The 27705-nt window shown below is 40.5% G+C and overlaps 2 protein-coding genes across 2 annotated transcripts in view; one reads left to right on the forward strand and one right to left on the reverse strand.

Moving 5' to 3' along the window:
- LOC138898495 (uncharacterized) overlaps positions 1–17352 on the forward strand; it is a 34877-nt gene extending 17525 nt beyond the window's left edge. The window contains exons 4-7 of the mRNA XM_070184564.1: positions 15117–15188; positions 15473–15637; positions 16027–16249; positions 16625–17352. Of these exons, the coding sequence (XP_070040665.1) occupies positions 15117–15188; positions 15473–15637; positions 16027–16249; positions 16625–17352 (1188 nt within the window). The remainder of the gene's footprint in view (positions 1–15116; positions 15189–15472; positions 15638–16026; positions 16250–16624) is intronic.
- A 5161-nt stretch (positions 17353–22513) lies between these two features.
- Positions 22514–25310, reverse strand: LOC138898496 (uncharacterized). Its single transcript, XM_070184565.1, has 3 exons — positions 25113–25310; positions 24536–24868; positions 22514–22753 (listed from the first exon to the last, which is right to left on the reverse strand). Exons 1-3 carry the CDS (start codon positions 25308–25310, stop codon positions 22514–22516), a joined length of 771 nt encoding a protein of 256 aa, XP_070040666.1.
- Positions 25311–27705: the final 2395 nt, after the last annotated feature.

The following is a 27705-nucleotide window of genomic DNA, read 5'->3' on the forward strand; positions in this document are numbered from 1 at the left end:
ATGTTATGTTTGCCGGTGTTACGGTCTTCATCAATTCACCTTCAGGGCAGGGTAGTGTAAAACAATGTCGGGGAAGCGGCTGTCAGAGATCGCAGTGTGCAGTGGTTCAGGACTTTATCTGTGGTACATGTGTTGAGGGCTCAATGAATATAATCTTTGGAAAGGTTTAAAGTTGGTAGAGGTCTATCGGTTCAAGTGCTACAAAGGTAGATTTTGATTTAAGGCAACAAATGGGCAGCGAATGATGAGGAAGGACATGTGAGAGGTGTCTTGTTGTGGTTAATTTCCTAGAAGGCCAAGTGTGAGAAACAGAAGTTGAGTACTTGCTTAAATGAGAGGGTTTAACCTAAGTGGGAGAGTGGCAGAGTAACATGTGGGTTCTGTGATAGGATAGCTACAGACCTTGAGGAATGTTTAGAGTGATTTGGGAATTGTGGTGGATGGTGATTGGGTCTACGGACATAAATTTAAAATATTGGCTATTATACGGCGGGAGATTGGAAACAACAGAAAGGAGTTTCTTGATATGAAGAAGGTTACAACATGATTTTTGATAGGAATGTACTGTCGCACCTTTCAGTTGATGTCCATGAGGAGTGAATGGACTTGTACAGCTGGTGAATGAGCACGGGCTCAGGATGGGTTATTGATTATGTAGTAAGTGTACCCAGTGCAGCGACGTTGGAAGACGTCGGCATGTAATTTCCACAAGTGGGTTGTCTCCTGTGAGCAGGTCAGCGGTCGCGTAGCTGACGAAGCTTCTACGAAGAATGCTACTGGCTATTCGGTGAGAGGTTGAATATGAAGACGTGGCTTATGATTCAGTGTGTTCATGAAATGGTTAACAGGAAGATTTTTAGGGAAATTGGCGGGTTGATTGTGCAAGATCATGTCAATAGGGGATAAGGAGTCTTGGTGGATTCCGGAATTATGCAATGGTAGCTTCAGGCTAAGTGGGAGAGCCCCACCGCCAACGATGGGATCGCATGGTTGTCTACTTGTGAGATTTCCGGTTATTGGCACATTAGTGGGTTATTACTAATAAGGAAAGAGAACAACATCAGTAATTTGAGCAAAGGATTGAGCAATGTCTACTATAGTTGGCCTTATTGAGTCATGTTCAGGTTTTGGGAAGATTCAGGATTTATGCTTCATGTAAAGGTGATTAACAAGGAAAGTGATTCAGCCGGGTGCTTTTTGAGAGGGCGTTCCTGTGCTAGTAGAGCCTTGGAGTTGATTATGTTTGGGACCAAGTCAGAGTGGGTGAATCTTAATAACGGTCCTAGTGGATTCAAACGTTAAGGCATTGTGCCTAAGGATTTTGAGTCCATAGTACTGTTGAATATCGAGCTTATGCAGCGGATTATGATAAAGGAGCTTGGAGTGTTCCATGCTATCTTTGGTCTATGGAGTATCTTGAGAGGAAAGAGAGCATGTAACTTTGGATTTATGTTAGAATTATCAGAATAAGTATATCAGTTGAAGGCGCGATTATGCGCACAAGGAGGGTATGAAATGGTTCGTGGGTTTTGGAGACAATGTGGTCTTGTGAAATTGGGTCACTCGGGATGAGTGCGGATTGAGTTCGTTATATTGATAAAGGAACTGTTGTTATTTCGAAAGAAGATCCAGAGTAAGTTAGGAGAATTTGGGTGTGGTTAGCAATGGTTGAATTGGCATAATGAGGGCAATGATCAGCTTCTTCAGTGTGTCGGGTTACTCATGTGATTGGTGAAGGTATGTGCGAGGTTTGATGGTCGCCGTAACTGATCTTATTTGGAGAATTTCGAGTATTATGGCTTGTTATGTGCAGATGGATCCCAGAAGAATTATGGTGGTTTAGACCACTACTTGAGGTTGGTATTTTCTGCAGATATGATAATTTCGTCACGTGTTGCAGTGGTTCCCTTGAAATGAGTTAAGTAAAAGGTTTCTATATGATGAAGTGTCTACCCTATTAGTGGTTCAGGAGTTATTGTGAGATTCTTGCACTCTTGCGCATTGGCATGATTAAGTGCAGTGATCGTCATGGGATTCAGAAGTTGATGTTGCACCTCATATTTTCGTATGTGGAAGTTCCCCATAAATAAATTGATGAAAACTCGAAAATGAGATGTTACATCTCGCATTTTTTTGTACGTTAAAGTTTTGTCGTAAGTTAATCGACGTAAGCTCGGGAATGAGATTATAAGTATTATGTTATTTCAAACAAGGGATAAGTAAATTCATGAAGGAGGGAGGGTAAGCGAATCGAAGAAAATGAATTTCGTCGAAGTTTGACATTTTGGGATAAAAAACCGCCCGAGCTAAAATACCCGGTATTTATGGACTAGTGCCATACAAGGTACTACATAACCATGATAGTAAGATGTATAAAGTATGACAAAAGTGAGTAGTATTTTAAGTAATTTTAGATAATTCTTAGTTATGTGGATTTTTGGTGGAAGATTAACCATGTAATTAAGAAAATGGGTGGACAAACTTTGGATAAGCTTAAATCCACCCCAACGTGGAAGCAACCCATGTCTAAAGTAATGACTATTGAATTACAAAACAAAGTGTCATATTTGGAGGAAATTGCTGGCCAAGTAAGCCTTATAAAATGGGTCCCACATCCATTATAATAAAAGACATCTCTAACAAATAGAGATGATACGAAATGTGAGATTTCCATAAAAAATTTTCAGCAAGGTTCATTCCCCATTTCAAAAATGAAAGTATACTATGTTAGTCATCTTTAAAATTGTGTTCAATTAATATCAAAAATCCATTTTTGGAGGAGATTTTGGAGTTCATATGGGACTTTATGTTAAAATAGGAACGGCCCTTAAAATTGTGAAGAATTCATACCAAATTATACTGCGTAATAGCAACGGGATATTGCGATTCTAAGGGAGTACGGTGCAACCTTTACCAAGAATATCATACAGATTTTTCCCTACTCTAGGTATGTTGAGGCTAGGCTCTTCCTTTATTTTGCATGATCTCGTAATTACACGAGTTTGATAACGAGGCATAAAGAAAAATTCATAACTCGAAATTTACGTATATTTTCCTAGTCTTGTAAGTTACAGTATTCTCCTTATCAGGACTTAATGTCCAATTGACTATTTCCTTTTTTCCAGTCATGAGAGAAAAGAATCTATATTTACAGTATTACAGTATTTTCATTACTATCGAGCTATAATCGATGGGCAGGCCCCTATTGGGCAACCTCTGATCAGATGGTAAGTTATATACCGAGTCTAGTATGGCCGAGCGCCTATGAGCGAGCCTACTATGGTAGAACAGTTATATATATACCGAACCTTATAAGACCGGACAACTAATTTACTTACTATGTTGAGAGAGTTGAGTTAGTATCAGCAGTTAAGTATATCTTCAGATTTTCATTGACTTCTAGTTGCTTTCAATTATTATATTATCAGTTCAGTTTCAGCTTTCTGTATAAGTGCCTTACATACTTGGTACATTATTTCGTACTGACGTCCCTTTTTGCCTAGGGATGCTACGTTTCATGCCCGCAGGTCTCGATAGACAGTTCGATAGTCCTTCAAGTGGGCGAATAGCTCAGCAGAAGATATTGGTGCACTCTATTTGCTCCGCAGTTGCTTGTTTGGTCAGTATGATTTATATATGTATGGTTTGGTATGGCGGGGCTATGTCCCGACCTTTATGACAATTATGTACTCTTAGAGACTTGTAGACATATGTCGTGTACGTCAAAGATTGTACGGCCTTGTCGGCCTATGTTTTGAGTTTATAAATGAACATGATGGCCTATTAGGCTCGTATGTCACGTGTATATGATGAAGTAATAAGAAATTTACGTTATATTGGTACTCGGTTGAGTAAGGTACCAGGTGCCCGTCGCAGCCCATCAGTTTGGGTCATGAAAAAAGTGGTATCAGTGTATTCTGTCCTAGGGAGTGTACAAGCCGTGTCTACTAGGGTCTTTTTTATGGGTGTGTTGTGCACCACACTTATAAGCAGGAGGCTACAGGGCATTTAAGACTGTCACTGTTTCTTCTTACTCTAGATCGTGTGCTAGAGCTCCATTGTAAGAACTCAATATCCTAAACTCTTTCTTATTCATAATACGACGATACCTACATCCAGAAAGATGATTGGTAGAGATATAGCTATGGAAGAATTGAGTTAAGAGAAACTCGAGTTTGCATTATTCCTATGATGGATAAATGTGAGGTCTACAACAGAACATATGTGTACCTTACGTGTAAGCTTCTTGAAAAGGATCCTTAAGGCAAGAATATCTATCCACCTTTATGGTGAAAGGCAATGAGAGATCTAGAAGATAAATACATGTTTCAAGAAGTAAAAGAAGCAAGATGAAAAAGGTAGAGGTATCCAGTTAATAAAGATTATCATTATTTACGATTCAGGAAGGGAGATATAAGTATTTTGAATTACCTTCAGCAGTGACAGATGTATGTATAATCGGCCACATCAATATCAGTTTTGCCCTATGGGTGGTAACAAACATAGTTTAAGAGAAGGACGAGTTATTAGGATCCGGCTGGGGATAGAGTGACCCAAAATAGTGGATGGATTGGTAGAGTTAGTTGATGTTTCCGAAGGATAGAGCAAAAGTGGTAATGGATCTCCTTGTGAGACACCTCGATGGTGCACCATAAAATAGTACAGCTAGATATGAGTACTATAAAGATAAGCACTGGAAGCCTGAAAGGGATAAATATTACCTTAGTGTGGCTCCCATCCCTGATAGAAAGAGAATGTTAGGAAATTTGAGGAGCCAATGGATGGAGCAAGATGGGCTAAAAGCAAAAGAATATTTTATTCGAGTTTTTAGAATAAAGTGATGGGCAGGAATGTTAGCAGGAAAATAAGATGAGAGGTAATGGAGCAGTATGAGTAAAATGTGGTACATGGATGACACCGTTAGATCAAAAAATGATAGTACTACAGAGTTTATAGACAAGTAAAGGGAAAAACAAGAGGTGATAGGCCTTGAGAAAACAAAAGAGTATAGGCCATAAAGTCATATCCTCACTTCGAAAAATAAGTTCTTGACTCCAACGCAACTACCGGAAGGAAAAGTTAGACCCAGAGTAATAGAAATCAGTATGGACTGGTGAACAAGATAAACTAAACATAAATTAGGGACTGAGTGATTTGATAATAGTCGGCATCATGGGAGATTCAGGGATTGCGTTCTGGCAATAATAGAATGGATGGCAGAAGAATAACCCTTAAAAGGTCATTCAGGAAGATGCTTCCCAAAAGCAAGCAATGTGAGCAAAGTTAAGCGCAAGAGACTGTGTGTGCTAGTCACACTAGGTGTCTCCCTCGTGAGTAAGGAATTTTGTTATCCTTGGTACAGAAGGATTACCGCAAGGCAAGTAAGGGTCATCAATGATGTGAAAAGAAGCCAAAGATAAAGAGGTAAAACATCTATGGGTAGATCGTCGTATCGCTAAATCTTAAGTACTCCCCTAAAGGGGGGAATATGAAGTTATGTGGCATTAGGTCAGAATTAAGTAGTTCTAGTAACTATGGAAATGGTAAAGGAAGAATGTGATAAGAATGAGAAAGGGATAAGATTGCACTTATTCAAGTCCTGCAGATACGCTACGATTCCAGAACATTATGCAAACATGACGTCAAGGAGATGAGGTAAGGGTTCCTGCCTGAGATGTTATTGATTGATAAGGAGCCAGTGCGGGACGTAAGTTAAGATAAAGGAAATGACCCATGAAATATTACGCAGAATATTGATATGAGAATGAGCCAATGAGTAGTTAGTAGTTGATTCAGGAAGAGCCTAGTTATGGCTAGACAAGAGGATACAGACAAATCAATAGATCGTGCAAGATAAACGGAGTGAACTCCAACATGGGAAATTTAGTCTCGCAGATATGACATCGTGACCTTGAGAAATATTCGGATAGGAGTTGGGGTAGTTAAAGATATTGTATATGTGTTAAGGGAAGACAGTTAAAACTTCAGATCGGGAGCAACCGTACAAGCATATAATTATGGAGGTAAGTAATTGAGGAATTTTATATGTGAGTACGAACATCAAAAATTCTGTCGAGTATACGATGTAATAAGCTTGCAGCCTTGCAAGAATCAGAGGGACCTCCCTAAGTACTACAGTGAAAGACTAGCGAAGGAAATAAGGAAGAAGGATTTAACCAAGCATAGTCACCTAAAGAGGAAATGGTCATGTAACAACAATCTCACAACAACATTGTATACACTCCATCCGCAGGTGGCACCTATCGTGGCTAATGAACGGGAAGAAGGAAAAAAACATATATATCAAAATCAAAAGGTGATATTCAAGATCATATGGGTTGTATGGAATTCCAATATGTGTGGGAACTAAAATAAGCTAAGTATGCACGCAACAAGGAGGCAGAACGACCAGGAAAAGTAATTGCTTGCATTTAAAGAAAGTTGAGAAGGAATGAAAGGAATTATTCGATCAATGATCCAGAGATAATTACATAATGAATGTACCAAAGATTTAGGAGTATTATCTATGTGGCATAAATGTTGACAATCATACAGCCGTAGATGATTCCGGTATAGGTTAAAAGAAAGAATTGAGCCCGGAATATAGAAAAAAGATTGAATTGTTATAAGATTGTATCATGGATATTCCATAGAGTCCATGAAGGGCTAAAGTAATAACTACTACCATGAGCCTCAGATCGGAAGATAGATTAAGTCTACATAAAGGTTGATCAGAAGGAAGAGGAAACTAAAGAGTTACAACAACGAAGTAAATCAAGAGTTTGATTATTGGACCTAGAAAATTATAGAAATTAAGCTTGAGAACATGGTAGAATCACTCTTAATATCAGAGGTGCAACAGAGATAATGCAACAACCATTTTCGATAATGGCTCTATAAGGAAGCTAGTTAGAAAAAGTACCAACCTTATAAGAAGTCGGTATGAAGTTCTCACCGGATTGTGTATGCACCAAAGGTGCAAGTATTATAATAGAGCTTCAATTTATGGACGTGAATTATACTTATGTGGAAGGGAGGTCAGGAAAGAGATAGAAGATTCGATGCAAGATTTTAAGGTAAGTAAGGTAAAGGTGAACAACGTACAAGATACTCAAAGGTAGAAGATCGTGAATAGTCCATGCTTTAGATAGAAGGTTAGAAGCACTGGGATTTTATATCCAAGAACGATAGCAGCATCGTCAGTGGCTTGCCTTCCAGCCTATGGTTTCTAAGAACCAAGAGATCTAGTCAAGAGAGTAAAGAAGAGTTGGAGATGATGTAATGTCTCGCTTAATGTTCCAGAATAACATAAGGGAATCAATGATGCAAGCAAGTTGAATGAAGGTTGTGAATAGTATAAATAGATACGTAGAGGTCGCACGCTAAATTATAGTAAAGAGACAATGTTTTATGACAGGAGTAAGGATGAGAAAGGGCGAGTAAGAAGGTGACGAGAATGGGTCAGTTCTCGGGATTAAGCCCATGAAAACATGAGAGCCGATGTGTTATCTAAGTTATAGAAGGCTCAGTATAGCATGAATGAACTCAAATGAGTCTAAGACAAGTAGAATTTAGAAGAGATGGAATGTTGCCCTGGTAGAGAAATGAAGGTGCAATTGTGACAAATAAAAGATAATGGTTGGGCCTTCGACTGAATAATGATTTGAAGAAAGAAAAAAGGGAGAAAGAGAAAAGATTTCGCGAATGGAACGAGATCAGAATACCCTCATAAGGCGAATCACATCGAGAACTGTGAAATACGATTACAAAAATCACTTCAAATATTCCTCGATGCAACATAAGCCCTAGGGGCAAGGTTTTACGTAAAAAGTATCAAATTATTAGTGGTATATTGTAGATCAATATTGAAGCAAATCATAATGGATGGACAAAAGTCACAAAGTATAAGTTGATATTAGGTCGTCATTCTTAAGATGAACAGTAATGGGGACGCATTAAAGGACTTAGATTTATACATATGGGATAAGAAACAAGAGTAAGCTGGAATTTGGTAGCAAACCTCCGCAGCGATAAATCGAAGTAAGAATTATGGTATAGTATGGCTTAAAGCTAATGACGCCCAGAGGGACAGCTTGACCTAATTTTGTATATGTTCACAAAGTGAAGCCTAGAGATTGGCTAAAAGCTGGAGGAAAGAGAAGAGAACAGTCGCATAGGCGCACTTACAAAGTCAAAGTCATACAAGCTGCATGATAGAAGGTAGCAACAGTTACGAGATTGAAAAGATTCCGACTACAAGTCGTGGTATTAGAAAGAGGCCTAAAAGGGGGAATGACTTGGCCTTTGGGATTCATTCACAGAACAATTGCCTAGATGGCAAGAGGAGTACTAAGTAATCGGAAGGCATAAGTCATGAAAATGATAAGTGCATCAGTCAACACTCGAGGACAAATGTTCCAAAGCGGGGGATGATGTTACACCCCATATTTTTGTATGTGGAAGTTCGCCATAAATAAATTGATAAAAGCTCGAAAATGAGATGTTACATACCGCATTTGTTTTGTACGTTAAAGTTTCGTTGTAAGTTAATCGACGTAAGCTCGGGAATGAGATTATTTTGAGATTATAAGTATTATGTTATTTCAAACAAGGGATAAGTAAATTCGTGAAGGCGAGAGGATAAGACAATCGAAACAAATAAATTTCGTCGAAGTTTGACATTTTGGGATAAAATACGGCCCGAGCTAAAATACCCGGTATTTACGGACTAGTGCCATACAAGGTACCACATGACCGTGATAGTAAGATGCATAAAGTATGACAAAAGTGAGTACTATTTTAAGTAATTTGATATAATTCTTAATTATGTCGCTATTTGGTTAATTGTGTATTTTTGGTGGAAGATTAATCATGTAATTAAGGAAATGGGTGGATAAACTTTGGATAAGCTTAAATCCACCCCAACATGGCAGCAACCCATGTCTAAAGTAATGACTATTGAATTACATAACAAGGTGTCATATTTGGAGAAACTTGTCGGCAAAATAAGCCTTGTAAAGTGGGTTCCACATCCATTATAATAAAAGACATCTTTAACAAAGAGAGATGATATGAAATGTACGATTTCCATAAGAAATTTTCAGCAATGTTCATTCCCCATCTCAAAAATGAAAGTATACTATGCACTTAGCCCTAAAAAACGTGGAAAGAATGACTATGTTAGTCATCTTAATAATTGTGTTCAATTGATATAAAAAATTAATTTTTGGAGGAGATTTTGGAGTTCATATGGGACTTTATGTTAAAATAGGAAGGACAGTTCTTAAAATTGTGAAGAAATTAATACCAAATTATACTGCATAATAGCAACGAGATTTTGTGATCCTAAAGGAGTACGGTGCAACCTTTTCCAAGAATATCATACGGAGTTTTTCCTACTCCACGTATGTTAAGGCTAAGCTCTTCCTTCATTTTGCATGATCTCATAATTAGACGAGTTTGATAACGAGGCATAAAGAAAAATTCATATCCCAAAATTTACGTATATTTTCCTAGTCTTTTAAGTTTCAGTATTCTCCTTATCGGGACTTTATATCCAATTGAGTATTTCCTTTTTTCCACTCATGAGAGCAGAGAATCTATATTTACAATATTACAGTATTTTCATTACCATCGAGCTATAATCAATGGGCAGGCCCCTATTGGGAACCTCTGATCAGATGGTAAGTTATATACCAAGCCTAGTATGGCCGAGCGCTTATGAGCTAGCCCACTACGGCAGAGCAGTTATATATATACCGAGCCTTATAAGGCCGAACAACTATTTTACTTACTATATTGAGAGAGTTGAGTCAGTATCAGCAGATATGCATATCTTCAGATTTTCATTGACTTCCAGTTGCTTTCAGTTATTATATTATAAGTTCAGTTTCACCTTTCAGTATAAGTGCCTTACATACTCGGTACATTATTTTGTACTGACGTCCGTTTTTGCCTGGGGACGCTGCATTTCATGCCCGTAGGTCTCGATAGACAGGTCGAGAGTCCTCTAAGTGGGCGATCAGCTTAGCAGAAGATATTGGTGCACTCCATTTGCTCCGGAGTTGCTTGTTTGGTCAGTATGATTTAGATGTGTATGGTTTGGTATGGCGGGGCTCTGTCCCGACCTTATGACAATTATGTACTCATAGAGTCTTGTAGACATATGTCGTGTACGTGAAAGATTGTACGGCCATTTCGGCCTATGTTTTGAGTTTATAAATGATCATGTTGGTCTATTAGGCCAGTATGTCATGTATATATGATGAAGTAATAAGAAAGATACATTACATTGGTACTCGGTTGAGTAAGGTACCATGTTCCCGTCGCGGCCCATCGGTTTGGGTCATGACAGTTGAGGATCAAGGTTGCGGTTTGGTGTCGACAAGAATGTCGGGAGCTCAGATGAGCGGGAAAGGATTTAGATGGTTAGAGTAAGCTGGTATTGTCTTTAGCGTCACCTGAGATCGGTCTTATGTGTAACAAGCTTTGAGTAGTGACTTCGAATATTTTTTTTATGGGTGTGCAGACTTGTTACCTGGTGCGGAAGGTCATGGGAGCATATCCCACGGGAAGATTGTATAAGTGTGACATGTAGTCACTTGATTGATTGAAGAATGGGAACTAAGTATGAAGATTTTATTAATATCGCTAATTAGGAATTTATGCCTGGAGGGCGCTCGGTTCATTTGGTTGAGGATTGTGGAAGTTGTTCCGGATATGATGGTTTTTCTTGTGTGTTATGGGGGTAAAGGGTTACTATTAGCCCTTGAAATATTATTAGACTAGTACGGTGTGATCCGAATCGGCTTGAGGTCCATGGATGGATTTCGATATGAAGGTGGGCTCTATGTCAGGCCGGATGTGTTCATTTCAGCATAGCGCTCCTTATGGAGGAGTATTCAGACGTTGGATGTTATTTCATCATCGGATATTTCATGTAATACTATATTGTGCTGTGTGAGTTGTGAAACGGCTTGTTAATTTCATATGTGTTGAGGTTCCGCATGGCGATGATGTTATGTGACCAAGATGGCTCTCGATATTTAGATCATATAGCGCACCTTAGTTGTGCTTGACTTTTGTAGCGTATGGCAATATATGTCTCCTCAGGGATGGTATTATGCTCTTAGCATGCTCAGGGCCGATATTCGAGTATTTGGTAATAATGAGCATTCTAGCTGGATAAGTATCTCCTTATATAGATTTTATTTTCGGATCGGGTTGCGTGCCGCAACAGTGTGATGTGAGTACAGTCCCCTATATCTATTTTCGTGTGTTTTGTGTTCCATTTTCTGAGGAAGGTTCGTAACACTTTTTCGATTGTCTAGTTAGTTACGCGGGTTGAGTAGTTCTTTCCAGAGATCGATTTCCTTATGTATCACATTCAAGTTTGTAGTTGTTGGCATATTGTGGCATCACATGAGACTTTTGGCAGCGTCTGAGGTGGCTTATTGCCTGAACAACTTATACTGGGAAAGACGGGATTATTGGACCCAGAGTCAGTGTGATCAGATCAGTATGAGGCATAGTTAAAGAGTAAGTATCGGTATTCAGTCCAGAATGAGGTAATGGTTCTTGTCAAGGGGAGAAACTCAATGAATGGTTGACTCGGCAGTTGGTTGTAAATTTCTACGCATCTTTTCCACTGCGGCAGTATTTCAAGAGTTGGAACTAGACTTATATATGCCATGAGGAGCATGGTAAGCATCATGTTCGTGGAGTTTCGGCTATTGTTATCAGAGGATGTTATTATGGTCATGTGAATGTTGCGGTGCATGGTATGATTATGGCAAAGGTATGCAGTCATGTTCTGGTACATCGTGTGGTGATTGATACGGTGTTCGTATGTTAGAAGCAGGCCGGGCCTAGAATCACGGATGTTGGAACTGAGCTCTAAGGCTTATCTACCTAAATAAAAGAGAATATCTTCATATTTGATTGAGCTAATGTGCTCAATTGAGTTGTGGTAGCATGGGTAAGTGCATGAGATATTAAGCAATTATTTCAGACAAGTGCAGCGCAGTTCTTAGCACGTTCGAGGATGAACGTATGTTTAAGTATGAGAGAATATAACAACCCGACCGGTCGTTTTGAGATCTAGCGCATCATTTGGCGGTTTGAGGCCATGAACAACTTCACTTCAGGTATTATGACTTGTACGTGTGGTCGGGATTGAATTTTCGGATGTTCAAAGTTAAATTGGAAAGAAACATTCACATTTCAAAAGCTTTAAGTAGGAAGAATTGACTAAGATTGGAATTTAGAGTAAACGGCCTCGGAATCGGGATTTGAATGTTCCAGCAGGTTCGTATGATGATTTCGTACTTGGGCGTATGATCGGATCGGGTTTTGGATACCCCAGGAGTGTTTCAACACCTATTGTGGAAGTTATTAATTTGGAAGAATTCCATAAATTTGGGTTGAAGTGCATTTCAATGTTATCGATGTTCGTTTGGAATTCTAAGTCTGAGAATAGCTCCGTATGGTGATTCTGGTATTGGTAGCGCGCCCAGAAGTGGATTTGGAAATCCGTAGGACATTTTGGAGTCGTTTGGTGAAAGTTAGGAAATTGAAGGTTTTTGAGAAGTTTGACCGGAAGTGGACTTTTTGATATCTGGGTTGGATTCTGATTCCGGATGTTGGAGTAGGTCTGTAATGTCAAATGTGACTTGTGTGCAAAATTTAAGGTCAATCGGACGTGATTTGATAGGTTTCGGCATCGATTGTAGAAGTTGAAGTTTCAAAGTTCATTAATCTTGGAATGTGGTGTGATTCATGAATTTGACGATGTTTGGTAAGATTTGAAGGCTCGACTAAGTTCGTAATGTGTTTCCGGAAGTGTTGGTATTATTGGTTGAGGTTCCGAGGGCCTCGGGTGGATTCCGCATGGTTAACAAATCGAGTTTGGACATGGAAGAAAAAATGAGGCATCTGATATCTGGTGTTATCGCACCTGCCCAATTAGGGCCGCAGGTGTGAGGTTGTAGGTGCGAGCCAGTGGTCGCAGGTGTGGTTTGGGCAAAGTTGGGCAATGATCGCAGGTGCGAAAGATTGTCCGCACCTACGAAGTCGCAGATACGGAGGTGCATCGCAGGTGCGAGAGTGAGAGAAAGATCTAGGAGCGCAGGTGCGAGGGTACGTCCGCACCTGCGAAGGCGCAACTCATTATCGAATGCGTGTTCATATTTTGTAATTTTTGTCGAGTTTCGAGACGTGATTCTAGGGTTGACTTTATGAGTTGGCATTGTGTTTCTCTTTTAAGATTGCAACTTTATCGTTTGGAATGGCTTCATATAGTTTGTATTTATGGTATGAAGTTGTTTTGGATAGATTCGAGCCGTTCAGAGTTGGATAATTGTGGGAAAAGCTTACTAGTGGATTGAGTTAGCATGTTTTGAGGTAAGTGTCTTGCCTAACGTTGTGTGAGGAAATATACCTTAGAATTGGTGTTGTTTTGTGTTATTGTGATATGTGGAAGCCGTGTACGCAAGGTGACCAGTACGTACACGGGCTAAATATGCTAATTGACCAGGTTTAGCTATGTAGATTCATTTCATGTTTTTAATTGAGTTGCCATAATATGTTATACTCATCACCATTAGTGTATCTTCACATGCTTTACTTGACATCGTTAATACTTGTCTTACCCCTTACTCGTTAATTGTCTTTGCATGTTTAGTTCAAATTATTGATCTCTATATTCCTTATTCATTAATTAAGTTGTGAGTTCCTTATTTGAAGTTTTTATTTCATGGAATATCTTATTGTTGGATTTGGTATTGAGTTATAAAGGTCGTGATTAACATTGAGGCAAATTGGTAAATTTGTTGAAATACTATTCTTGTGAGTCATTCACTTTCGGTTGTTATTGTTGAGACGTTTGCACATTTTATGGTAGCCATTGGCTATTTATTGTGGATATACTATTATTTTTGACTTTTTGGCAAGTTGTGATAATGAACACTTGAGGTGCGATTTGTGATACGTTGTGATATTGATACGCATGCGGTGGTATAAGGATTGGGGGTTGAAACACATGCGATAAGATGAGGTGGGATTGATGCGCATATTGCTGGTAGGAGAACTACTTGAAGCCATGCGATGTGATAAGGTCGACTAAAACGCAGGAAGCTATTTTGCGGAAAAAATAATTTTTAAACTAAATCCAAGGCTCCCCCGGAGATATAAAGAAAGATTGTGATTTGATTCGTGAAATGAGACGACTAGGCGATACCTCAGTAGTGATTCTTGTTGATTCTTTTCTATTACATCATTTGTGTTTTGGTTGCTTTGTTTCCTTGACATACTATTCCTTGTTTTCTTCCATGATGCCTTATTTGCCTTAGTTCAGTATAGCTATTTTTGTATATTTCTTCATTTGTTTCATTTCCACTGTTTATCATTATCACATTGTCTTATATATGTTCAGTTTTCTTATTTATTCCAGTAGGACCTTGACCTGACCTCGTCATTCCTATATTGAGGTTAGGCTTGGTACTTACTGAGTACCATTGTGGTGTACACATGCTACGCTTCGGCATATCATTTTGTGCATATCCAGGTACCAGCCTAGGCACTAATGAGTCGAGCTCGGATTTGGAGACTTCAAGGTATACCTGCCGGCATCCACAGGCCTCAGAGTCACCCTTTATCAAGTTCTATTTCATTTTCCATTCTTTAAAGATATTGTTGTATAGGGATGTTCAGTATACTCCTGTAGAGCGTATGACTTCCTATTACTGGTTTTTGGGAGTTTTGTTTTGTTGAATTGCATAGTTCATTTATGATAGTTGTTGAGTTGTTTGAATGTTTTTATCATTCTCTCAGTTAAATTCTATATTTATGTTAGGCGTACCCAATCTTAGAGACTATGTGCCATCACGACACCCTATGGAGGGAATCTGGGGTTGTGATAAGTTGGTATCAGAGTTGGAGGTTCATCGGTTTTACGATTCACAAGCAGGTTTAGTAAGGTCTCGCGGATCGGTGCAGAGACATCTGCACTTATCTTCGAGAGGCTACAAGACTGTTAGGAAACTTCACTTCATTGATACCTTATCATATGAATTTGTTGACTTCAAATTCTGAATCGTTGTTTTTCTATTCACTTACAGATGGTGAGGATACGCATCGCTAGATCTGATGACCAGACACCCGCACCCCCTGCTAGAGCTGCTGGAGGCCTGGTCTAGGGTAGAGGTCGAGGAGGGGCACGTGGTGGAGCCCAGAGCACCGCCACGGGGGGCTGGCACCTAATGCGATAGTTGCTACCCCTACACTTCAGGAAACTCTCATATAGTTCTTGAGTAGGTTTGGTACTCTAGCTAAGACGGGGTTGATCCCACTTGCACTGCCCACATCTCATGCTGGGGGAGAAGCACAAACTCCCGCAGCCCATACAACAGAGCAGCGGGTCCATGTTGACCAGATCCTAATGGTTATAACAATGTAGCTGGTTGTCCCAATTCAGCCTGGTGTTAGGGCAACAACATATGAGGAGGAGGAGCTCATGCTTGATAGCTCCAAAAAGTACCATCCTCCTACTTTCAGTGGCCTAGCTACAGAAGACGCACACGGCTTTCTAGAGAAGTGCCACCATTTTCTCTGTACCATGGGTATAATGGCGACTAGCTGGGTGGAATTCACTACTTTCTAGCTGTTGGGACCAGAGTACTAGTGGTGGCGGACTTACGAGGAGGGTAGCCCCGCCGATGCACCTTCACTCACATGGGATCCATTTTCAGAGATGTTCTTGAGGGAGTTTGTTCCCAGAGCCTTCAGGATGCAGGGCGTGCAGAGATTTAGTAGTTGCACCAGTGTGCTATGACCATATCAGATTATGCTGTCAAGTTAAGTGAGTTGTCCAGACATGCACCTACCTTAGTTTCCACAGTCAGATAGCGAGCCCACCAATTTATCGTGGGCCTCAACTATGGTAGTAGATTCAGCATGGCTCGAGAGTTGGAGATTGATACTCCATAACAGTAGGTGTAACAGATCGCATGGAGATTGGAATATATGCAGGGCTGGGAGAGAGAGGACAGGGAGGACAAGAGGCCTCGAGATTCTAGCACATATAGTGGTTCACGTGCCCCAATCGCAGCCCGTCATGGTAGAGGCTATGTGAGTTGTCCAGTTCATTCAACACTTCCAGCTTCCAATGGTATTCCGGCTACTCCCAGGTCTCACGTTGGCTATTATGCACCGCTACTATCTAGTGTACCTCCTGCACAGGGTGCTTTCAGTGGTCAGTCCAACCGACCAGGCCCGAGCCAGTTTCAGCATCGACATCCTCTGAGAGCTTGTTTTGAGTATGATGATACCTTTCATATGGAAATGGACTTCCGCAGACTCAGGAGGGGTGCACCTCCACAGACTACTCAGGATCCACTTATTCCATAGGTTCCCCACACTTGTTAGGTTATTGTTACCGCACCAAAACCCATTCCACCTGCTCAGCCAGCTAAGGGTATAGGTCAGGCGGGTAGGGGTTGCCCTAGAAGGGGAGGTCAGGCCAGATGTTATACTTTTTCGAGTAGGACTGAGTCGGTTGCATTAAACTCAAAAATCATAGGTATTATTCCGATTTGTCATGGAGATGCATCAATCTTATTTGATCTAGGCTCCACTTATTCATATGTATCATCTTGCTTTGCTCCGTATTTCGGTATATCCCATAATTCTTTGATTTCTCGTGTCTATGTGTCCACGCCTGTTGGAGATTCCATTGTTGTTGACCATGTGTATCAGTCGTGTTTAGTTGTTCTTGGTGGTTTTGAGACCAGTGTTGATCCTTTTTTCCTATGTATAGTAGATTTTGATGTTATTTTGGGCATAAATTGGTTGTTTCCCTATCATGCTACTCTTGATTGTCACGCCAAGACGGTGACATTGGCTATGCCAGGTTTGCCGCGGTTGGAGTGGAGGGCTACTTTGGATTATGTTCCTAGTATGGTGGTTTCTTTCATTAAGCCAAAGCGGATGTTTGGGAAGGAGTGTGATGCATATCTAGCCTTTGTGAGATATGTCAGTGTTGATACTCATACTGTTGAGTCAATTACGATGGTGAGAGACTATCCAGATATATTTCTGGCTGATCTTTCGGGCATGCCACCTGATAGGGATATGGAGTTTTTTATTGACTTATTGCCGGGCACTCAGTCTATTTCTATTCCACCATATCGTATGCCCCACATAGAGTTGAAGGAGTTAAAAGATCAGTTGCAAGAGTTAATTGATAACGGTGTCATCCAACCTAGTGTGTCACCTTGGGGTGCTCCGATCTTGTTTGTAAAGAAGAAGGACGGTTCTTTGCACATGTGTATTCATTATCAGCAATTGAAAACGTAACAGTGAAGAACCGGTATCCATTGCCACACATTGATGACCTATTTGATCATCTACAAGGTTTTAGAGTATTCTCAATGATTGATTCGCGGCCAGGTTATCACTAGCTAAAGATTAGGGATCTAGGTATTTCGAAGACTACCTTGAGGAATAGGTAAGGTCGTTACGAGTTCCTTGTGATGTCATTTGGGCTGACCAATACCGTAGCAACACTCACGCACTTGATGAACAATGTATTCCAGTCCAATCTTGACTCATTCGTCATTGTGTATTGACGACATCTTGGTGTACTCCCGGAGCTGGGAGGATCATGAGAAGCATTTGAGGATTGTACTCCAGACGTTGAGGGAAAATAAGTTGTATGCAAAATTTTCAAAGTGTTAATTCTGGCTTGATTCGGTGGCATTTGGGGATCATGCGGTGTCGAGTGAGGGGATCAAGGAAGATTCGAAGAAGATTGAAGCAGTGCAGAGTTGGACAAGACCGTCTTCAGCCATTGCGATCCGGAGTTCTATTGGATTGGCAGTGTATTACCATAGTTTCGTAGAGGGTTTCTCATCTATTATTGCACCTATGACCAGATTCACACAGAAGGGTGCTCTGTTCAGATGGACTAAGGAGTGTGAAGAGAGGATTCAAGAACTCAAGACGACTTTGACTACAGACCAGTGTTGGTATTGCTTACAGGTTTGAGGTCTTACACTGTGTACTGTGATGTGTCACATGTTGGCCTCGATGCGATGTTGATTCAAGATAGTATGGTGATTGCCTACGTGTCTAAACAGCTGAAGGTGCATGAGAAGAATTATCCTATCCACGACATGGAATTAGAAGTTATTTTTCATGCCTTAAAGATTTGGTGGCACTATTTGTACGGTGTCCCTTATGAGGTATATACCGACCACCAGTGTCTGCACCATCTTTTCAAACAGAAGGATCTCAACTTGTAGCAGCGAAGATGATTATAGTTTCTTAAGGACTTTGATATCACCATTCTATATTATCCCGGGAAGGCCAATGTGGTAGACGATGCGTTGAGTCCAAAGGCGGAGAGCTTGGGCAGTTTAGCAAATCTGTTGGCAAAAGAGAGGTCATTACCATTCGTTGTTTAGGCCTTGGCTAACCATTTTGTTAGACTGGATGTTTTAGAGCCGAGTCAAGTTCTGGCTTGCATGGTTTCTCTGTCTTCTCTATATGATCATATCAAAGAGCGTCAGTATAACGATCCCCATTTGCTAGTCCTCAAGGACACAGTTCATCACGGCGATGCCAAAGAGGTTACTATTGGGGATGACTGTGCGTTACATATGCAAGACTGGCTATGTGTGCCAATTTGGGTGGGCTGCATGAGTTTATTTGTTAGGAGGCCCATAGTTCGCGGTACTCTATTCATCCGGATGCCGCTAAGATGTATCAGGACTTGAGGCAACACTATTGGTTGAGGAGGATGAGGAAGGACATAGTGGTATTATAGCTTGGTGCCTAAATTATAAGCAATTGAAGTACGAGCACCAGAGACCAGGTGGGTTGCTTCATTGTGTCAGAAGAAGCTTGACGCAGTATGGGTGATTGTGGATAAATTGACCAAGTCGGCTCATTTCATTCCGATGGTGACTACTAATTCTTCAGAGCACCTGGCTCATGTCTATATTCGCGAGATTGTCCGACTTCATGGCATGATGGTATCCATCATCTCTGATTGGGGTACGTAGATGACATCGTGATTCTAGAAGGCCTTATAACATGAGTTAGGCACACAGATTGAGTTGAGTACATCGCTCCACCCTTAGACGGATGGACAATCCAAGCGCATTATTCATAAATTGGAGGATATGCTTTGTGCATGTGTTATGGAGTTCGGGGGTTCTTAGGATCGGTTCTTGCCGCTTGTGGATTTTTCCTACAATAATAGTTACAATTTGACTCTTCAGATGGCTCCATATGAGGCATTGTGTGGGAGGAGGTGTAGGTCTCCGGTCTGGTTTAAGTCAGACGAGGCCAGGCTATTGGGTACTAACCTGGTCGAGGATGCTTTGGAAAAAGTTAAGTTGATTCAGGATTGACTCCGTACATTCCAATCTAGATAGAATAGTTATGCGGATCGGAAGGTTTGCGACGTTGCATTCATGGTTGTAGAGCGGGTCATGCTCCGGGATTCTCCCATGAAGGGTGTTATGAGGTTCGGGAAGAAGGAAAAGGTGAGCCCTAAGCATATCGAACCTTTTGAAATTCTTGAGAGGATTGCTGAGGTGGCCTACAAGCTTGTATTGCCACATAGTCTAGCTGCAGTTCATCCGAGATTCCATGTTTTTATTCTCCGGAAGTATCATGGTGATCCGTCCCATGTGTTAGATTTTAGCTCAGTCCAATTGGATAAGGATTTGTCTTATTTTGAGGAGCCGGTGGCCATCTTGGAAAGGCACGTCCCAAAGTTGAGGACGAATAGCATTGCTTCAGTAAAGGTTTAGTGGAGGGGTCAACCAGTTGAGGAGGTGACTTGGGAGACCAAGCATAATATGTGTAGCCGCTATCCTGATATTTTCACCACTTCAGGTATGTCTCTAAACTCTTTCGAGAGCTGATATTTGTTTTAAGAGGGGGAGGATGTAACGACACGGCACACTTTCAATCACAATATTTTCTTAAGCCGTCGTGTGAGTATAACATTTGAAATAGGTTTTGAAAACAGTTTTCCCAAAATAGCTACAGGCACTTGAGCCCACCTTATGAGACCGTGTGGGTTCACGTAATTTCCCTGCAAGTAACACGGACATAAGTCCCACCTCATACTGCTGCATGTGCGTCAATAACATGTCACAACAAAAACTCTCACCACAAGTGCCCATATATCATAACTTGCCAATAAATTATAATATCGGTGTTTTCACAACAATAGACCACAACTCCACCACAAGATTATCAACTACAATAATAAATGTAAAGATGCTCAATAAGGAAGATGTTTCAACAATAACAGTTTTGCCTAAAAGTGATAACGATTTTCACAATTTCAACACCAATAACTCAACAATGAGGGATAAGGTATAACCACGTTATTAAATAAGGATAACTCACAAGGGAAGAGATAACGTATAACTATGACTTATAATAATAGAAATCGACAAGGAAAGAGATAACATGAACAATAACTTCAAGTAATGACAAACAATAATGGAAGAGATAACATGAACAATAACTTCAAATAATGATAATCAACAATGAAATAGATAACATGTAACAATAATAGAGGAAGCAAGTTGAACTAAAACATGAGAGCAATTTATCAAGTATGATGTAGAACATGTGTTAATGAAATTATACAAGGCATGTAAGGATAGACTAACATAAGTAGGAATAGATTGACTATGAGAATTTAGAACATGATACTACAATTCAATTAAAGAATGGAAAGAGTCTAAGTAGCCTGAATCGGTCAAATACCTCGTATAACCCATGTACCCACTCGTCACCTTGGGTACACGGCTTTCACACAGCACAAATGAATCAATCAATACCAATCCTAAGATGTATCCCCCCCCCCCCACAAAGTTAGGAAAGATACTTAGCTCAATTAGACCAATTCAACACCCAGAAAAGAGCTTTTTCCTTCAAATTCTCCTCCACACGGCTCAAATCTAATTACAATTGACTTAATATAATCAAATAATGCAAGGGAAATCAATTACAATAAATAAATCTATGATCTTTACATTTTCCAAAAAAGACAATAAAATTCAACTAGGGGCCCGCCCAGTCATATATGTGATTAATAAAACTCGGGTCCAATGATGGATTTCGACTACCCATGACCCCACGAGTTCATATATGTGATTAGTTTCAAAACTCAGTTTCTTATTTTTCAAAAACATGACAGTTTTATAAATTCTTACTTTGATTTACATGATTTTGATATTAAAATCTAAGATATATTGATGGAATATGATTAAAAATAGATTAGAAACACTTAGCCAAAGTTGTTGGTGAAAATACCTCTACAAATCCCCTCCTATCGAGTCTAGGTTTCCAAAATGAAAGAATGAGAGATAAAATCCCAACTTTCAGCCCTTATGTTCAGCTGCAGTTATCGCAATTGCAATATGGGTTCACAATTGTGGCACTGAAGGCCCAGGAAGCTCTTCGCAAATGCGAAGATGGGTTCTCAATTGTGAACCCTGCTGCCCTCGCAAATGTTACATTTTATTCGCAAATGCCAACTACCCAAAGACCAAACCACTTTGCAATTGTCAGCCTGGCATCACCATTGCGACACCAAAGGCTGCTACACACCAGATTTCTGGTTTTAAATCCAAAACACTCTGATACATGTTCGAAACTCATCCGAGCCCTCGAGGCTCCTAACCAAACATCCACACAAGTAAAAAAAATGTCATACAAACTCGCTCGTGCTATCAAAATAGAAAAATAACATCTAAAACTATGCATCGAACACTAAAATGCATGAATTTCAAAGTAAAGTTCAAGAATCGTTAGAATTGTAACCAAATGTCTGAATTCTATCAAATCAACTTCAACTAATACCAAATTTTGCAAAAAAATTCTAAATACAATAACGGACTTAGTCTAAGTCCCAAAATTAAATTCCGGGCTCGATAGCTAAAATTCAACCAACGGTCAAACTTTTCAACTTTAGATTGCCAAATCTCAGCAAATAACCGTTAATCAATGTACGGACTTCCAAAATCAATGTCGGGCATACGCTCGAGTCTGAAGTTACTATTTAAAGATATCAGATCCATCAAAACACAGTTCCGGGGTCGTTTTCACAAAAGTCAAAGTTTGGTCCACATTCTATAATTTAAACTTCTAAGTCAAAAAATCAAGGGTCTGAATAAACCCGAAAGCTTCCCGGAATGAAACTAGCCGACCATGCAAGTCATAAAATCATAAACACACATATGTGAAGCATAAAAAGGGATAACGGGGAGGAATTACACAAAATGAATGATCGGGTAATTACATTTTCCCCCTCTTAAAACTAACATTCATCCTTGAACGTGTATAAGGACATACTTTAAGTGTTGAATACATGAGGATAACGACTTCGCATGTCATGCTCGATCTCCTAGGTCGCCTCCTCGACCGGATGACCCCTCCATTGAACCGTCACTGAAGAAATATTCTTTGATCTCAACTTCATGAGTTGTCAGTCCAAGATAGCCACATGTTTCTCAATATAAGTCAAATCCTCGTCTAATTGGACTGTGCAGAAATCTATAATATGAGATGGATCGACATAATACTTCCAGAGCACAGAAACATGGAACACTAGATGAACTACAGATAGACTAGGTGGAAATGCAAGCTTGTAGGCCACCTCCCCAATTTTCTCAAGGATCTCAAAAAGTTTGATATACGTAGGGCGCAACTTGACCTTTTTGCATTCCTGGAGCAACAATCGCTCTCCAACCAGGAATGCAACATCACGAACCTTCAGATCCGCATAACTCTACTACCTAAATTGGGTTGTACGACCGATCCTAGATCAACATGACTTTCTCCAAGGCATCTCGAAACAAATCCGTGCCTAATAACTTTGCCTTTCCCGGCTCAAACCAACCAACTAGAGAACGACACCATTTCGCATATCAAAAGCCTTCTTTGTCACGACCCAATTTCCACTATAGTCCATGATGGCGCCTAACGTCGCCGTTAGGCAAGCCAACAGTAATCTACCCAAAATCCGCATATTAAACTCACGCTAAGTATGAATACATACCTTACGATGTTAGGTGAAAAAATCCCAGCCGCTCCTGCGCTCGTTGGCTTGCACATGCGTCTAGTTTCTCGCAGGTGTGAATGCAGTAGAACTGCGGCTGCATCAACAATGATTCCATGTCCAAGCATGTTCCGCACATCCAGCGAATAGCACCCGAGGCCCCCGTGGCCTCGCCCAAACATAACAACAAGTTCACAAACATAAGACGGACTTGCCCGAACACTCAGAAGGCGTAAACCAACATCAAAACTAAGAATCACACCTAAACCAAATCGAATCAACTTATGAACTTAAAGTTTTTCCAAATTACCCTGAATGCGCCGAATCATACTTAAACTACTCAGAATGACACCAAATTTTGCGTGCAAGTCATAAATCACCATACGCAACTATACCTAGGCTCAAAATCCAAAACAAACCTCGATACCACAAAAACCTACTTCAAACCAAATTTAAAGAACTTGAAAACCTTCAACGCACCAACTTTCAATAATAAGCACCGAAACGTTCCCGGGTCATCTGAAACCTGATCCGAACACACGAACAAGTCTAAAATCACCATACAAACCTATTGCGAGCGTCAAATCCAAGTTCCGGGGTCGTTTACTCAAAATGTTGACTTAAGTCAAACTTAGCCTATCTAAGCCACTATTAAGAAGCCAAGTGTTTTGATTTTAATACGAACCCTTCTAAACCACGAACTAAACGTCCCCTCAAGTCATAAAATAATAAAAGAACATACGGGGAGTCATAATTAGGGGAATGGGGTTCTAGAAAGCAAAATAACTAGTCGGGTCGTTACATTCTCCACCTCTTAGACAAACGTTCGTCCTCGAACGGATCTAGAATCATACCTGGAGTGCCGAATAGGTGTGGATATATTCTCCGCATGTCCTCCTCGGTCTTCCAAGTCGCCTCCTCGACTAGTTATCCCCACCACTAAACCTTTACCGCAACAATCTTCTTACTTTATCTAGTGAACCTACCTGTGAACAATGACAATTGTCTCATCCTCATAACCCAAACTCTCATCTAGCTGAATCATGTCGTAATCTAGTACATGCAACCTGTCGGCATAATACATCCGGAGCATAGAAACATAGAAGACCGGATGAACTCCTGATAGACTAGAGGCAAAGAAAGCTCACAAACAACCTCCCCAACTCACCCAACACCTCAAATTGACCTATAAACCTTGGGCTCAACTTGCCCTTCTTCCCGAACCTCAAGATTCCCTTCATCGGCGAGACCTTCAAGAGAACCTTCTGGCCCACCATTAATTAAAAATCACGCGCCTTATGATCCACGTAACTCTTCTATCTTGAGTGTGATGTGTGATTCTGCTACTAAATCAACTTTACCTTTTCTAAGGAATCCTTTACTAAATCATTACCATATAACTTAGCCTCGATGGGCTTGAAGTATCCGATGGCGAACGACATCGCTGACCGTATAAATCTTCAAAAAGAGCCATCTCAATGCTCGAATGATAACTGTAATTGTACGAAAACTCAGCCAATGGTAAGAAACAGGTAGACCGTGTAACCGAACAATCTCCTGAATGTAAATCTGGCCTAATCTCCTTGAAGAATACATAGTCACAACAAGAATAAGGTGTGCCGACTTGGTTAACCTATCGACAATGACCCAAACTGCATCAAAATTCCTCAAAGTCCACGGGAACCCAACTACGAAGTTCATAGTAATGTTCTCCCATTTCCACCCAAGCATAACCATCTGCTGAAGTAGGCCACCTGGCCTATGGTGCTCACACTTGACATGCTGGCAATTTATGCATATCGCCACATACTCAACTATGTCTTTCTTCATCCACCGCCACCAATAATGCTGCCTCAAGTCGATAATACACATTTGTTGCACTTGGATGAATAGAATACTGAGAACTGTGTGCCTCCTCTAGAATTCTCTCCCTCAATCCATCAATATTAGGAACACATAGGCGACCCTAGAGCCCCAGAACACCATCCTCGCCGATAGGAACCTCCTTGGCACCACCCTATTATACTGTTTCTCTGATAACCAACAAGTGTGGATCATCGTACTGCCGGTCCTTGATCCGCTCAAATAATGAAGACTGAGCCACGACACACTCACAAAGTCGACTAGGCTCTGAAATATCCAATATCACAAGCTTGTTAGCCAAGCATTGGATGTCCAAAGCCAATGGTATCTCCTCTGCTGCAATGAATGCCAAACTACCCATACTTTAAGCCTTTCTGCTCAAGGCATCTTTAAGCACATTCGCCTTGACATGATTATAAAGGATGGTAATATCATAGTCCCTCGGTAACTCAAGCCACCTGAGCTGCCTTAAATTGAGATTCCTCTGCTTGAACAAATGCTGCAAGCTGCGATGATCGGTGTAAACCTCACAGGACACCCCATAATGATAATGCCTCCAGATCTTAAAAGCATGAAGTATCGCGATCAACTCCAAATCATGTACACAACATGCATCAGTTCTTCTCATGGGACTTCAGCTGACGTGAAGCATTTGCAATAACTCACCCCTTCTACATCAATACACAACCAAGGGCAATGCGTGAAGCATCGCAATACACAGTATACACCCCTGAATTGGAAGGAAATACTAAGATCGGTGATGTAGTAAAAGTTCTCTTGAGCTTATGAAAGCTCGCCTCGCAATCATCAGACTATCGAAACAGAGCACCCTTATAAGTCAATCTAGTCAAAGGTGCTGCAATATATGAGAAGCCCTCTACAAAACTGGCTATAATAACCTGATAACCCCAAGAAACACCTGATCTCGGTCGCTGTGGTCGGACGAGGTCAATTCTGGACTGTCTCAATCTTCCTTGGATCTACCTTAATACCCTCTCCTAATATAACACGTGCCAAGAATTCCACAAAATCTAACTAGAACCCGCACTTGGAGAACTTAGCATATATCTTATGTTCCTGCAAGGTCTGAAGCACTAATCTCAAATGCTGCTCGTGCTCCTCCATACTGCGCGAGTAGATCAATTTGTCGTCAATGAATACATTGACAAATAAATCAAGATACGACCTGAAAACCCGGTTCATCAAATCCATAAACATCACCGAGGCATTACTCAAGCCGAAGGACATCACCAAAAACTCATATTGGCCATATCTAGTCCAGAAGGCCATCTTCAGAACATTCGACGTATGAATCCTCAGCTGATGATACCCAAATCTCAAGTCAATCTTAGAGAACACCCTGGCACCCAACAACTAGTAAAACAAATCATCAATACGTGGCAACGGGTACTTGTTCTTAATGGTAACTTTGTTCAACTAGCGGTAATCAATGAACATCTGTATAGTCCCATCCTTTTTCTTCACGAACAAAATGGGTACACCTCAAGGCGACACACTCGGTCTGACGAACAACGCTTTTCGACCATGTGTCGATCTTTCAAGAATGAAATAACCTGAATGGGTGCACCGATGGAAGAACCCTTCCACTCCAATCTAGGAAACTCTGGTCGCGCCAAGGTAATAATCTTACCATTGAAGTAAAGGATGGCATGGTACAGATACAATCAGTCCATGCCTAGGATGACCTCAAAGTCAGTGAGGTCGAGCAACAGAAGATCTGCTCGGGTCTCATAACCACCAAAAATCACAATACATGACCGGTACAACAGAATCGCTCACGGGTATGGACAAATAAACAGGAACATATAAGGAATTATGAGGGAAATCCAGACTAGGTGACGGGCGTGTGGGCGTGCACGTGGAAATTATGACTTGGTCCATTTCGTGAAATTGTAAAGTTGAATAACTTGTTGTTAGCTATGTGCTCTCCGTATGTTATTGAAATTTGACTGTAAATCATGTTAGAAATCATGTTAGGCTATGTGTTGGTCATGTTATTGAAAATTACCTGCTAATTGCTACTTATACTCATTCATAGTTTTACTTGCATATCATACCTCAGTCTCTGTTATTCCTTGTTGATACATTATATCATTTCTGTTTTGGTATGATTTTCATGATTTCTGAGAGCCCGTGAGACTAGATAGGTTGGTGACTGAGTGAGGCCGAGGGCCTGATAGTGAGATATTGATACCATAGCACGTGAGTTGTTCGTGTGGATCCAGATATTTATACTGTTGCACATGAGTTGTCTATGTGGATCTTGATTTTATACTATAGCACGTGAGTTATCTGTGCAGTACGTGAGTTGTTCGTGCGGATATAGTGCTTGGGCTATAAGAGCCCCTCTGGAGTCTGTACACCCCTAGTGAGCGCATGTACCTACTAAGTACAAGTGTTGAGTGCCGAGTGCTAAGCTATTGAGAAAGATTGAGTGACTATTGCTTAGAGAGAATGCTCTTGACTTAATTATTGTTGCACTTAGCTGCTATATGTCACTGATTTGAAACATCTGAAAGATATTATATCCGGTTTTTACTTGAACTTGGCATGTACAAACTGATTTGACTTAAATTGCCGGATTAGAAAGCATGTCTACTTTCCTTGTTGAGACTACAGAAATTGAACTATAAATGTGTAGCTCGTCATTATCTTTCAGTTCTTTATTTAGTATTGTTACTCTGAGAGAATGCTCTTGACTTTATTATTGTTGCACTTAGCTGCTATATTTCACT

Source organism: Nicotiana tomentosiformis, chromosome 9 (genome assembly GCF_000390325.3).
Source record: "Nicotiana tomentosiformis chromosome 9, ASM39032v3, whole genome shotgun sequence".
Classification (NCBI taxonomy): Eukaryota; Viridiplantae; Streptophyta; class Magnoliopsida; order Solanales; family Solanaceae; genus Nicotiana; species Nicotiana tomentosiformis.

Excerpts from the sequence above, each read along its gene's own strand:
- LOC138898496 (XM_070184565.1), bottom strand. The coding sequence starts at position 25,310 with ATGGGTAGTTTGGCATTCATTGCAGCAGAGGAGATACCATTGGCTTTG. Across the intron at positions 24,869-25,112 it reads TGTTGGTTATCAGAGAAACA|CATGTCAAGTGTGAGCACCA; the intron begins GTATAATAGGGT and ends ATAAATTGCCAG. Across the intron at positions 22,754-24,535 it reads TCTTTTTGAAGATTTATACG|GAATGCAAAAAGGTCAAGTT; the intron begins GTCAGCGATGTC and ends TTGTTGCTCCAG.